This window comes from Micromys minutus (genome assembly GCF_963924665.1).
Source record: "Micromys minutus genome assembly, chromosome: 14".
In the NCBI taxonomy this organism is placed as follows: domain Eukaryota; kingdom Metazoa; phylum Chordata; class Mammalia; order Rodentia; family Muridae; genus Micromys; species Micromys minutus.
This window is the reverse complement of record NC_137983.1, coordinates 46,050,116-46,063,157: the sequence shown is the minus strand read 5'-3', so window position 1 is coordinate 46,063,157 and position 13,042 is coordinate 46,050,116. Positions and strand designations below refer to the sequence as shown.

General features: G+C 47.3%; 1 protein-coding gene across 1 annotated transcript; it reads left to right on the top strand.

The window, feature by feature from the left end:
- Nucleotides 1–9,946: 9,946 nt before the first annotated feature.
- On the top strand, nt 9,947–12,694 carry DKK4 (dickkopf WNT signaling pathway inhibitor 4; the record flags this gene model as incomplete). The annotated part of the gene is made up of 4 exons (XM_080928814.1): nt 9,947–10,078; nt 10,920–11,070; nt 11,479–11,631; nt 12,444–12,694. Exons 1-4 carry the CDS (start codon nt 9,968–9,970, stop codon nt 12,692–12,694), a joined length of 666 nt encoding a protein of 221 aa, XP_080784940.1. The 5' UTR covers nt 9,947–9,967.
- Between the last annotated feature and the right edge of the window lie 348 nt (nt 12,695–13,042).

Genomic DNA, 13,042 nt, shown 5'->3' with positions numbered 1-13,042 from the left:
GTTATAATAGGTAACTTCTTGTTAACTCCCGAAACTACTGTCTCCTCTTTAACAGGAACACCATCAAATTCTAGGGAGCAAGCTAGATGTGGTGGAGCACACCTTAAATCCCAGGAGGCAGAGGCAAGTATATCTGTTGTTAAGGGTCCAAGGTTTGCAGAAGAACAATCCCCTGGAATCAAATAGTATGTAAACACAAGGAGTGTTTCTTCTGCAGAAGTCCAGCACGCTGGGCTCTTCCATTACCAGCCCAGAGAGACAACCAAGTGGCCTTGCAGGCCTGACTTAAAACATTAGGGGATTCCAGGTAGCTGACCTCCATGTTAATCTGTTGGGTCCATCTCTACAGATATTCCATTACTGGGTGTGGGGGCTGGAAACGTGCTGAAGAGGTCTAGAAACTGTTACTGAGGAAGTAGCTGAGGTAGTCTAGAAACTGCTGCTGACCCATTGTCCTTGCCTCAGGCCAGATGGAGGGGCAGCTTCTGAGGGCTGGACTTGCCTGGGAAACAGATTCAGGTCTAGTCTCCTGAACTGCCAATTTGAAGCTTGTCATGGAATCAGCCTAGCCTTCTCACTGTGAGTCTGTGGCCAGCCTGTTCTACATAACGAATTAAAGGCTAGCCAGGACTACATAGTAACTAAGTGTCTTAATTGGGGTTTCTATTGGGGAGACACCGCGACCAAGGCAACTCTTATAAATGAAGACATTCAACTGGGGCTGGCTTACGGTGTCAGAGGTTCAGCCCAGTATCGTTGTTGCAGGAAGCATGGCATCGGTGCAGGCAGACATGGTGCTGAAGGAGCTGATTTTCTACTTCTTGATCCAAAGGCAGGCAGGAGACTATCTCCCACTGGATGGAACTTGAGCACCAGGAACTCTCAAAGCCCACCCCCACTGTGACCCACTTCCTCCAACAAGGCCACACCTATTTCAACGAGTCCACACTTCCTAATAGTGACACTTTCCACGGGCCAAGCACCAACACACTGAGTAAATATTTCCAAGAAGATATCAGAAAAAAAAGAGAGAATAAAGAGAAGTAAGAGAGAAAGATGGAAAAGAATATGGGAGATAAAATTATGAACACGGGGCAAAGAATTAAGAGTGGACAGGAATTCTTAGTCATGTATGCTTCTGTTCTTCCCGACCCCTCTTCTTCCTTCAGGCAGTTTACTCTTAACACATATAGGTTGTAAGGGGTCTAAGGTCTCTTATTCTATAGAAGTCACTGGGGCACACTGAGACCACAACTTTACTTAACACAAGAAAGGGTGTCGGGACTGAAAACATTTCAGATCATCGAAAATGAGCAAAGATGTCACTGTAAGGCTTTTGTGGGAGGGAAGGAGGCATCTCACAGGGTGAGGAAGAGAAAGAGGGATCTCATTCATGTGTGACCTAGAGGAGGGGAGGGGAGCTGTGGAGGAAGGGTGCAATCAGTTAAAGCAAATCCATTATGTGGGTGGGAGGTGTATGTTAGCCCAGTGTCTACGGGCTTGGTAATCTGAGGTCTGCAGACTTCCTTTACAGAGGAATTACCTCATTCTCCTGGGATCCAGGGACCTGTGGAGTGTGTCAGAGCTACAGACAGGCTCTTGGTAGTATGTCTGTCTCTCTTCATAGTCACCAGGAGCCTCAGGATCGGCTGTGAGGATGGAGACGGGGACAGGGAGGGATACAGATGGGTGTGATCAGAGCAGCAGGCTGCTCTGGCATTTGGCATCGCTCTTCTGAAATCCCAGTGCTTGGGAAGGTTTTCGAGGGTTCAGGTCACAGCCAGGGTCTCGGTGTCTTGTCTTGCCAGTGAGGTAGGAGGTGTAGGGGGCACTTCAGGCAAGTGTGTCCTGATTAGCCCCTAACCTAAACCTAGCAAATCAAAGGGAACGCCATGAAAATGTCTCATATACAGGATTTCCAAAGTCTGAGAGGTTCTCAAGAAATCAGGCATGAGACAGGGAATGGGGGCATAGGGACACAGGTCTATAATCCCAGTACTTGGAGCACAGAGAAGGAAGAAACGCAAGCTCAGATACAGGCTGGCCTTCAAGGCCAGACAGTGAGGGCCTGCCTCAGAATTAAAATGATGGTGGTGACGATGATGGCACAGAGACTTTTACTATAGTTTAAACTTAGGCCTTTTGCCTGGGCATTCTCCCAGCTACCTAACCTATTCTAGCTTGTGGCTAGTTCTATTCTTACCGGCTTTGTTCCAGTTACTGTCTGCTCCTCTTCTTGTCCAACCTTGAACTCTCTGAGTCGGCTTCTTTTCCCTGCATCCCTCTCTCAGCCCCAGCTATTGGCCGTCGGCTCTTTACTACAACCAATCAGCAGCGAGGCAGCCCCTGATCCATCTCTCAGGTGAGGAAGGACAGAGACAGAATGGAAAACCAGGCGATGGCCCATAGAAATGTCAATACCAGAATCTCGCCAGCACTTAGCTCTCTACCAGTTCAGAATTAACTACTGAAAATAGAGACACACTCTAACACAAGGAAGCTCACCCCAGCAGAAGATGCCCAGAATGATGGTGGCGAGGAAGAAGGGGAGAAAAAGAAAAAGAAGCCATCCACGGATTACTCTTGAAACATAACTATAACCTTTTTGTTCCCTGGGGTACACAGAGGCATTGATAACAGGACACGAAAGTCAGAGTCGGGGAACAATCCATTCAAATGATAGCATCGGTTTCTTATTCTTTCTTCTCTTGCCTTTTCATAGGAACCGTGGTCCTTCTTGTAGGTATTGCGTGTCCGCTGTGGCATAGCATGGCCCAAAAGAACAAAAAGGAGCCCATGAGGACGAGGGCAGGTAAGATGTGGGGACATCTAGAGATGGCAGGAAATCGCGTCAGACTTTTTATTTCAGAACACAAGAGAGTAGGAAGGAAGGTCCAGGAAACCTGGTGCTACTGGGAGCCTTTATGTGGAGTGCTGAGAAGCTGGTACTGTTCTTCTGGAGGACCGGGGGGGGGGGGGGGGGGGGGGGGGCTGGAGGACGGGGGGGGGGCTGGAGGACGGGGGGGCTGGAGGACGGGGGGGGGCTGGGGGACGGGGGGGGCTGGAGGACGGGGGGGTCTGGAGGACGGGGGGTTCTGGAGGACGGGGGGGGGCTGGAGGACGGGGGGGTCTGGAGGACGGGGGGTTCTGGAGGACGGGGGGGGGCTGGAGGACGGAGGGGGTCTGGAGGACGGGGTGTTCTGGAGGACGGGGGGGGGGTGGAGGACGGGGGGCCCTACCGGCAGCCCTTCGTGAGGCCAGAACCAGTGTTTACCAAGAACATGACTGTACAGTAACTGCTGGAGCTGACCATGTAGAGCCTGGGCAACCATAGCAAGACCCGGAAGACTGACGGGCATGAGTATCCGTGAGCTCAGGGAGAGTGGGGTCGGGGTGGGGGATAGCATGGCTTCCCTGTGATCGCCTAACCGGAGTTAGCCTTGGATTCCACGCTTCCTGGTCCAGACTATCTCGGCTGCTGCTCGCCAGTCAGCAAGCTCTCCATCCGGGTTTCCCTTCTCGTCAGCCAGTGAGAGTGGGAACGCTGGGCCTGCCCATGTTTTGGCTGTACAATCAATCTTGCCGGTTCCCCCACAACGTGCCTTTTCTCATCTCCGATTTTACTGAGCATTTCCTGTGAGAGTCTGCCAGGGACTTGGCCCACTTCAGGGTCTTTGATTTTTCTTTTTAAGAAAAGCAAAATTTATGGAAGGAAAACTGGCTTTGACACAGGAACTGTAACAAAAAAAAAAAAAAATCCATTCCTAACCGAACATAAATCACCCGTCTACACGCTGCCTCGGGTTTGAACTTCCGCTGCTCTAATTTGGGAGAATACAGGTGTCAGCTCTCAGCTAAAATCTGCCACTCTCACCTGGGTCAGGAGACACCCGGGGTGTAATCAGACCCGGAGAGCTGAAATAGGAGTCGGTGGAAATTTTTTTGGGGAATTTTCATTTCACCCCGGCTTATTGAACAGCATCTAACAGGGGAGTTCTTTTGGCCCAGGTGTTTACTACAAAATAAGAGAAGTGGCTTGATCTTTTCAATTAAACCATAATCCTTGCCCTGGGGCATCCCAATGACAGCATCTCGGGCCAGCTGCACAAGAGGCTTGCTTTGTTCTGCAGCTACTGGGTACCAGGTAATGACTCTTCAAAAGACACCCAAGTAAAGGAGCTTCTTGTTGTTAAAGGGGTCCCAGCTGGGTTCTGTGAGGATCTGGCTGCTGTAGGCCTTGTGTGGGCTTCTGTGGACTGACCAAGGACAGGAAGGCTCCTTTGAACATGTATTAGCTACTTTTTCTTGTCCCTTTGACAAAATACCAGAGCAATACACAAACATACACACCACACACTCATAGGTACTCGCACACACACAAAACAACAACAAAACACAAAGAGAAACAAATAAAAAACGAAATGCTCTTGAGATGTCTTTCACTTCTTTCACTCACAGCTTCAGGAGACACAGTGCATCGTGACGGGGTGGTATAACCATATGCCACGGTTCACGGCATTGAGAATTCACATTGCCTGCTCAATTCTATCTCAATGTGTGTGTGCATATGTATGTATGTAAAAAAAAAAATATATATATATATATATATATACCTAATGGCCACAAAGTCTGATTTCCCAAAGACATCTTGTCAAAGAATAAATTGTGCTCACTTAGGGTCAGATGATTCATTCCCAAAGACACCTCAGCCTAGACTGTGGAGGACAATAATTAGATTGTACTTACTTATGGCTAAATTGAAGTAGAGTCGGATTCAAGTCTTCCCCCCTCCCACATGCCCCAAATCGACCTTACAATTTTGCTTTGATTTTTTTTTTAACATTGCTATAAGTTCTCCTCTATGGAGATGTAGCCCGAGAACCCAACACATTGTAAAGGACTCAACTTCTGGGCTGCTGAGATGGCTTGGGGGTAAAGGGGTTTGCTGCTCTAAGCCTGACGATCTGATGTCAACCCCTGAGAGCTACATCTTAGAAGAAGAACAGCCATCCACTGAAAGTTGTGCTCTGACCTCTGTACACAAGTATTGATGTACAGTGCCATACACCACACATGCACACACACACACACACACACACACACACACACACACACACACGTAAATAAATAAATAAATAAATAAATAAATAAATAAATAAAATGTAACTTAATTTTTTTTGAAAAGTCCAGATGTGCTGGCATACACCTTTAATTCTAGCACTCAGTAGGCAGAGGCAGGAGGATCGCTGTGAGTTAGAGGCTAGCCTGATCTACATAGAAAGTTCCAGGACAGTCAGGACTACATAAAGAGACCCTGTCTCAGATAACAACACATTAAAAAATACAGTCAACTTGCTTCTTGTTTGGTTCTCCCTGAGATCCATTTCTTGGTTGTAGCCACGAATCTCAGTTTGGCCTGGGCAGAGGGCTCTAGAAAAATGCCTTATGCAGCTGCTGTTATGGTGACAACGTCCCCCTCCAAAAGTCCAACAGTCATCTCCATCTGTGGATGTAGTGTCCAACCACGTGAGTCTGCGGAGGACATTTCAGATCTAAACTATAAGGAGCAGACACCATAAAAAACTTTACTGCTGTCTAATCCCTAAGTAATTAGGTAGGCCATCGGCACGATGGTTTCTCATGGGCAAGTGGCCTCAGCAGTACCTGGAGTGTTTGAAGATGCACCAAAGTCTTTTCCTCCTACCCTGCCGTCATCTTTCCCCCTTCTTAAAATTACTCTGCCTATTCAGAGCCAGAAATGGTAGCCTTGGGCTGGAGAGATGGCTCAGGGGTTAAGAGCACTGACTGCTCTTCCAGAGGTCCTGAGTTCAGTTCCCAGCAACCACATGGTGGCTCACAACCATCTGTAATAGGATCTGATGCCCTCTTCTGGTGTGTCTGAAGACAGCTACAGTGTACTTATTATGTATATAAAATAAATCTTAAAGAAAGAAAGAATGAGAGAAAGAAGGAAGAAAGAAGAAAAGGAAGGAAGGAAGGAAGGAAGAACTGGTAGCCTTGTGAAATGCGGCCTGAGGTGAGGCCTGAGGTAGGTAGAGATCCTCTGCTGACCGCACTAGCACAGGGAAGGCAATGTCATGGCAGCTGTAGGGGTTTCCACGTGGCAGACAGCACTGGTCTGGGAGTAGATAGCAGTGACTTCTCTTAGAACCATGACCAATTTTTCCTTGACAAGAAGCAGCTTAAAAGAGGGAGGAGGGTTTGTCTGGCTCACGCTTTAAGGATTGATACATGCCATCATGAGGCAGGCACAGTGACAAAGCATGAGGTGGCTAGTCACATCCTGTCCACATCCAGGAAGCTGAGACTGGGCAGGAAGTAGGGCCAAGCTACCAAACCCACAGGTGAGTTTCCAGTGGTTCACTTCCTCCAGCAAGGCTCCGCCTCTTAATGTTCCACAACCTTCCAGAACAGTGTAACCAGCGAGGGGCAAGGATTCAAACACAGGAACCTGCGGGAGACATTTAACATTCAAAGGACAGCAGTAAGAAACACTTTAGAGTTAGAATGGGGAATGTCCCCCACAGTCTCAGGCATTTGGATACTTGGTGTTACCTTGTAGGAGGTTTAGGTCCTGCGGCCTTTCTGGAGGAAGACTCCCCCTGGGGGCGAGCCGTGAGCGTGACAGACCTTAAGTGCTTGTAGTTTGCTCTCTGTATATCATGCCTGGACCTGCAGATGTGAGGTCTCAGTTTCCGGTTCCTGTCACCTCGCCTGCTGCCCTCAGACTTGCTGTCCCCGCCATTATGGACTCTAAGTTTTTTGAGCCAGAAACCGAAACACACTCATTTTCTATAAGTTGCCCCTTCCATCAGTACTGTGTGTGCACGAGTGTGTGTGTGTGTGTGTGTGTGTGTGTGTGCACGAGTGGGTGTGGGTGTGTGGGTGTGCACGAGTGTGTGTGTGTGTGTGTGTGTGTGTGTGTGTGTGTGTGTGTGGCACTGCATTCACTGAGTGGAGAGTGCTGTTCACGGAAAGCAGTGGTTAATTAATTTCACATGATGATTGATATTAGACATCTAGCCGAGGTGACTGTTTAGAGCTTTCCTCAAAGCAAATTGCTACCCTGACTCTTCCATCCCGCTTCCAAACGCCAATATTCACCCGGACCCAGAACCGCTCATCTATCACGGCCACCTGCCTATGTTTGTTTGCTTGGGTTTTTGTTTGTTTGTTTTGAGACAGGGTTTCTCTGTGTAGCCCTGGAACTCACTCTATAGACCAGGCTGGCCTTGAACTCACAGAAACCCACCTGCTTCTGCCTCCCCATGCTGGAATTAAAGGTGTACTCACTCCCGCTCCCACCATGTGCCTCTTAACCTACATCTCACACACAAAAAAAATCATCTCAAATATTAGTTGTCCAGGGAACACACACTTCCTTCTCTGGGCCTTAACATGTCCCCTCTAAATTTATGCTGCTATTTAGACTTTTCAGTGCTTGCCATAGTAAGAGGACCCTAGGCCCTTCCCTGCAACCCAGATCCTTAATTTTACAGTTTATTTCTAAAGGCCAGTCACAAGAACTCGTTGATTCATGTCACGGGGACTCCTTTCTAGCCATCCTACCAGCCTTTGGTTCCTGACATTGTGCGCAGTTTAGGTGGGAACAGGAAGCAGAAACACCACACAGAAGGCAGCTGGGTTCTTTCTCATGATTTCCTACCTTTAAAATGGTTTCTATTACTCCTCTATGCCCCATGCTTGTTGAATCCCTTGGGGCTGTGATATCAACAGTGCACAAATGCTAGTATAAAATAGGAAGGAGGAAGACCTGGTGCCCGGAACATCACTGCCAACCAGGGGCTCTACAGAGAGGCCCCTGCCCTAGTGCAGTTTAGAGCAGAGCCCGGCCTGGGAACTCCCTCGGCATCACAGCGTGTCACATGGGTCCCTGGCTGCGTTGGGCTCCTGCAGGAACACTCAGCAAAGCCATTTAACAAAAAAGTGTTCTTGTTAGATTTATTTAATTTCTAAAAATTTTGTTATTTTATGCGCATGAGTGTTTTGCCTGCCTCTGCATCTGAGCCCCACACGTGTGCACGGGGCCCTACGAGGTCAGAAAAGAGCATCCGATTCCCTGGTAGTGGCGTTACAGACTGGTGTGAGTGATGGGAATTGAACCCAACAAGAGCTGCAAGTGCCCTTAAGGGCAACTCCCCAGCCTCCTGCCTTGTTAGATTTTTAACAGGCCTAGGCTGGGGCCAGACTGAAGAGAATGAACACAGTAAGTACTAAGGCCTTTTCCTTCCATACCTGATTTGGTTAAAGTATTGGTGGTGGGTGATACTCAAAGGCAGAGGCAGGAAGATACATGAGCTGCAAGGCAGGAGTTTGAGGGCAGCCTGGGTGACACAGTAAAAGGCCATTTAAAACATATATATATATAAACTTAGGTAGGCAGATTTCTGTGAGTTTGAGGCCAGTCTGGTCTGCAAAGTGTGTCTAGGATAGTCAGGGCTATTCCACAGAGAAACCCTGTCTTGAAAAACAAAGTGAAACAAAAGAACCTATGTAGAAAGCTGGGCAGTGGTGGCACAGGCTTTTAATCCCAGTACTTGGGAGGCAGGAGGTAGGAGGATCTCTGAGTTCTACAGAGTAGGTTCCATGACTACACAGAGAATCCCTGCCTCTGAAACACCAAACCAAACCAAACCAAACCAAACCAAACCAAACCAAACCAAACCAAACCAAACCAAACCAAACCAAACCAAACCAAACCAAACCAAACCAAACCAAAAGTACACCCAAAATTCAGTTTAGAGCCTGTGGAGACAGCTGTAGTAATGAAGAAAACCCATGACAGGCAGCTCACCACCTGTAACTTCACTTCCAGGGACTCTGACGCCACCTTCTGGTCTCCTTGGGCACTGCAGTCACATGAGCAAAACCACACACACACACACACACACACACACACACACACACACACACACACACACACACACACACACCATGTGCATAGTAAAAATCTTAAAATATTTTTTGTGACCAGGTCCAACTCACGAAGCCCAGACTGACCTGGAACTCTGGATGTCCCTGCTTCCACGTGCCAAACGCTGGAACTGCAGGTTGTCAATTTACACTTTTCTTTATCAGTTTAAAAATTATCAAGACACTTGAAAATACAATCAGATGTTTATATGCCCCACCAGTTTTCTAATAAAATAGCTGACTTCAAAGAGTTTGATTTTCATTGCAAGAAGAGTGATTTCCCAAGTGACATTGATCTGAACAGAGCAGGAGATGGCATTTCACAATTTGGAAGCTATCGGGACCCTAACCCTAACTTCAGAGTCAGATGTCAGGGCTAAACCGGAGTAACCCTTCTCCACTTTAAACTTCAGGGTAGATTCCGTGACTCATTAGGTTCTGTCTATTTTTTTTTCCTCCAAACATCCACAGCATACTGGCTAGTGTAAGTTCTTCTTTGAGTACAATTAGTTGTGAAGACACATCTTCATTTGCCCCTCCTCCAAAGGACTGAGGGTCGGAAATGCAGGTGATTATCAGAGCCGCCTTTGATACCAACATCCTTCTTTGCCGGGAGCCCTTTGAACTGACTTTGATATGTGATAATTAAGAGGGATTCCCGCCTGGAGGAACAGCCGCTGTGGCCCTGCCTCTGGTCTCCTTCCACCGAGTCCTTGTTTTGAACTATTGATCAAAGATTTGAAGGGATCTGTTGTAGCCTGTGTGGGGTAAAGAGGAAGAAAACAGTGGGTTGGAAGGGAAAAGAGGGGCCACATCTGGTTATAAATAGTTTCGGAAAAGCATGCTGGTCAGACCTGGCCTGTCTTATTTAACACACCTTCCTTGGGCAGATTCTCTCTTTCAGAAAAGGCCTCTGTGGGCAACTTGCAGATTGTACCTAGGACCAGTCAGCAGCCCAGCCTTAGAAGACTCCAGGGCCACTGGAACTCCGAGAGACCAGAGGGACTGAAAGATGGTACTGGTGGCCTTGCTTGGACTCAGCTGGTTCTGTTCACCCCTGGGAGCTCTGGTTCTGGATTTTAACAACATCAAGAGCTCCACAGATGTGCAAGGCACTGGGAAGGTAAGTGTGGCTAGAATATTGAGACCAACCACAAAGATAGCATTGTGCCAGGCCGGACACGCTCACCTCTAAGTGAATATATGACTGCACTTGTTCATAAAATCCAGTTCTCGATTATCATTTACTATTAGAAGAGCACAATCCCATCCCTCAGGAGGCAGGGGGTCATATGGCCTTCTTGTCGGGGCTGTAAATTTATCTACAAACTAGTCCATAATGGAAGTGGTTGCATGTGCTAGGCCTTTATGCTTAGTGTGTCTTCCTTATAAGCTGAGGTAGACACTGATTTCTGTCTAGCAATGATGCAGACAGGAATCGGGACCACGACTACACAGCAGGTGTGTAGGAGTTAGGACGTGACCCATCAGTTTAACCTCTACGTCACAGAGGTCATTACATCTGTGCATACTATACATTACACTAATCTCTGTAGTGTGTCCACTGTCTATATAATAAAGGACAATTGGGGAGCCGTGGATGGGGTGACAGTGGGACTTATAATTGTCATCTGCAAGGCATGCATGAAAAACTGATTTTTCATCAAGAGTGTAGGAATATCATTAGATTTTGAGTTTTAAAGTAAAATTGGGGCTGGGGCATGGTTCATAATTAACTAAAGACAAATTTTCAAATACAAGTTCCAGAATAGCCAAGGTCTTCTCACGGCTATTCTGATGTATTCTTTTTTGGGAGAAAACCAATTATGCTGAACAATTAAGATGGTGCCCACGTTGGCCACAGCACCCCACTGCCATTAGTTTGGCCCCTCAAGCCATGCCTGGATAAAGGCCTCTTAGGTCTCACTGAACTTCCCAGCCCCGTGACAAGTTTCCCTTCACAGGGCTCACAGTGCGCATCAGACAAGGACTGCAACGTAGGGAAATTCTGCTTCGCACTCCACGATGAAAGGTCATTCTGTGCCACATGCCGCAGAGTTCGCAAGAGGTGCCAGAGAAGTGCCATGTGCTGCCCAGGGACAGTCTGTGTGAATGGTGAGTGATCCCGGGCTCTAAGCCACAGGGGCTGCAATCTGAGGACATCGTTGGAGTCCTGTAGTCTAGGACCGACCATGGGAGGCAGGCTAGAATGTTCTTGGATCTGGATGAAGTAAATGTGTATAGCTGTCTTTTTTTGGTGAAGCAAAATCATTTACTACCTGGCAATACCTTTGACCAGTGTGACATGGACAGAATGATTTTAAAGGACTGGTTTGGATCTTTCCACGTTGACTGACACTTTATTAACCAATTATTTTGTCATATGTGAGTGTATAAATACTCAGTGTATGTGTCTAAAATATATTATAAAATGGAACAAAGTGTTGCCAGATCTTTGGGCACCACGGTAACGGCACATTTGTACTTGTCCCTGAGTCACTAACACTACTGGTTGTCCCTCAGATGTTTGCACTGCAGTGGAAGACACAAAGCCAGTGGTGGACAGAAACACTGATGGCCAAGATGGCACCCATGCAGAAGGAACCACCAACTGGCCAGCAGAGGAAAACAGACCTCAGGGGAAGCCTAGTACGAAGACGCCACAAAGCAATAAGGGTAAGAACATCATTCTGAGAGCATATTTTATTTGAAAAACAATTTTCTCCCTCCCAGCCTCTCAGGCTGAAACTAGCCCCATGTCTGTGAGCTCTTGGGATTCAAGGGACTCCACTGGCCAGGCCAGGGCAAGACCCTTGTGATGACAGCTTGGGAAGCAAACCTTCCAACCCAGGGCTTCCCTACGCTGGGGTGTAACAAGTGCCACTCTCTTTCCCTATAGCCTCAGCAAACAAAGCAGACTACAGTAGATGCATTCACTCAAAACTTGTCCAAAATACAAAACGGGTCTTTAGCTCTGGCTGTCCTGGAAATCACTATGTAGACCAGGCTGTTTTGGAACTCAGAGATCTGACAGCCTTTGCTGGGATTAAAGGTGTTTGCCACCGCACTTGGAGATTCACAAATATTTTTAAAACAAAATAGGAGTCTGAAATTAAAGTCTTCGAATAACAGAACATTTGAAAGTGAAGAAGTACAACAGTTGTTCTTGCTCACGTCACGGCTAGCTGGCCCTTTATAAGCAAAGGATTTAATACTCACTAAATAGTATTAGCATACTCAGTGGAGTGCTTCTTACTTCTCAGAACAGGAAATCATTTCTTGTTGTCTTTGTTAGGTAGGGCTATAATTTCCTTATTGTGTGAGACCTATGTGTCCTGTTGGCTTTGCTATTTTATACATAGGCTATATAGGTAGCAGTCTTTATTCCTAGATCCCTAATCTCAACCCATTAGTGTAAGACACATACACGCACACACACACCCTTAACCCATCTGCCACCTCTAAAGCCTGTGTCTAACTTGTTACAGGACAGGAGGGAGAAAGCTGTCTTAGAACCTCCGACTGTGGCCCTGGACTTTGCTGTGCTCGCCATTTTTGGACAAAAATTTGCAAGCCAGTTCTACTAGAGGGACAAGTATGCTCCAGGAGGGGACACAAAGACACTGCCCAAGCCCCAGAAATCTTCCAGCGCTGCGACTGTGGTCCTGGACTATTGTGTCGAAGTCAGGTGACTGGTACCAGACAACATACAAGGCTAAGAGTATGCCAAAGAATATAAGTTGTAAAAACATGGGACTCGCCGAGTTCACACTGGATCCCTGGCACTAATTTTATTGAATTTTTATTTTGTTTTCTGAGACAGGGGTCTCACTGTGTAGTGCTGGCTGGCCTTGTACTCATAGAGATCCTCCTGCCTCTACCTCCTGGATGCTTTTTGGCGAGGAGTAATGGTTCTGAGACAGGAGCTCAAAGTAAGCTATACAGCCCGGGCTGGCCTCGAACTCATGGTCCTCTTACCTTAAGTGAGTCTTGGGATTACAAGTGAGCATGTTATACCCAGCACATAAATAAAGCCGAATCTTCTAACAACTGGAACGGACAGCGACCAGATACTCTGATGACTTAC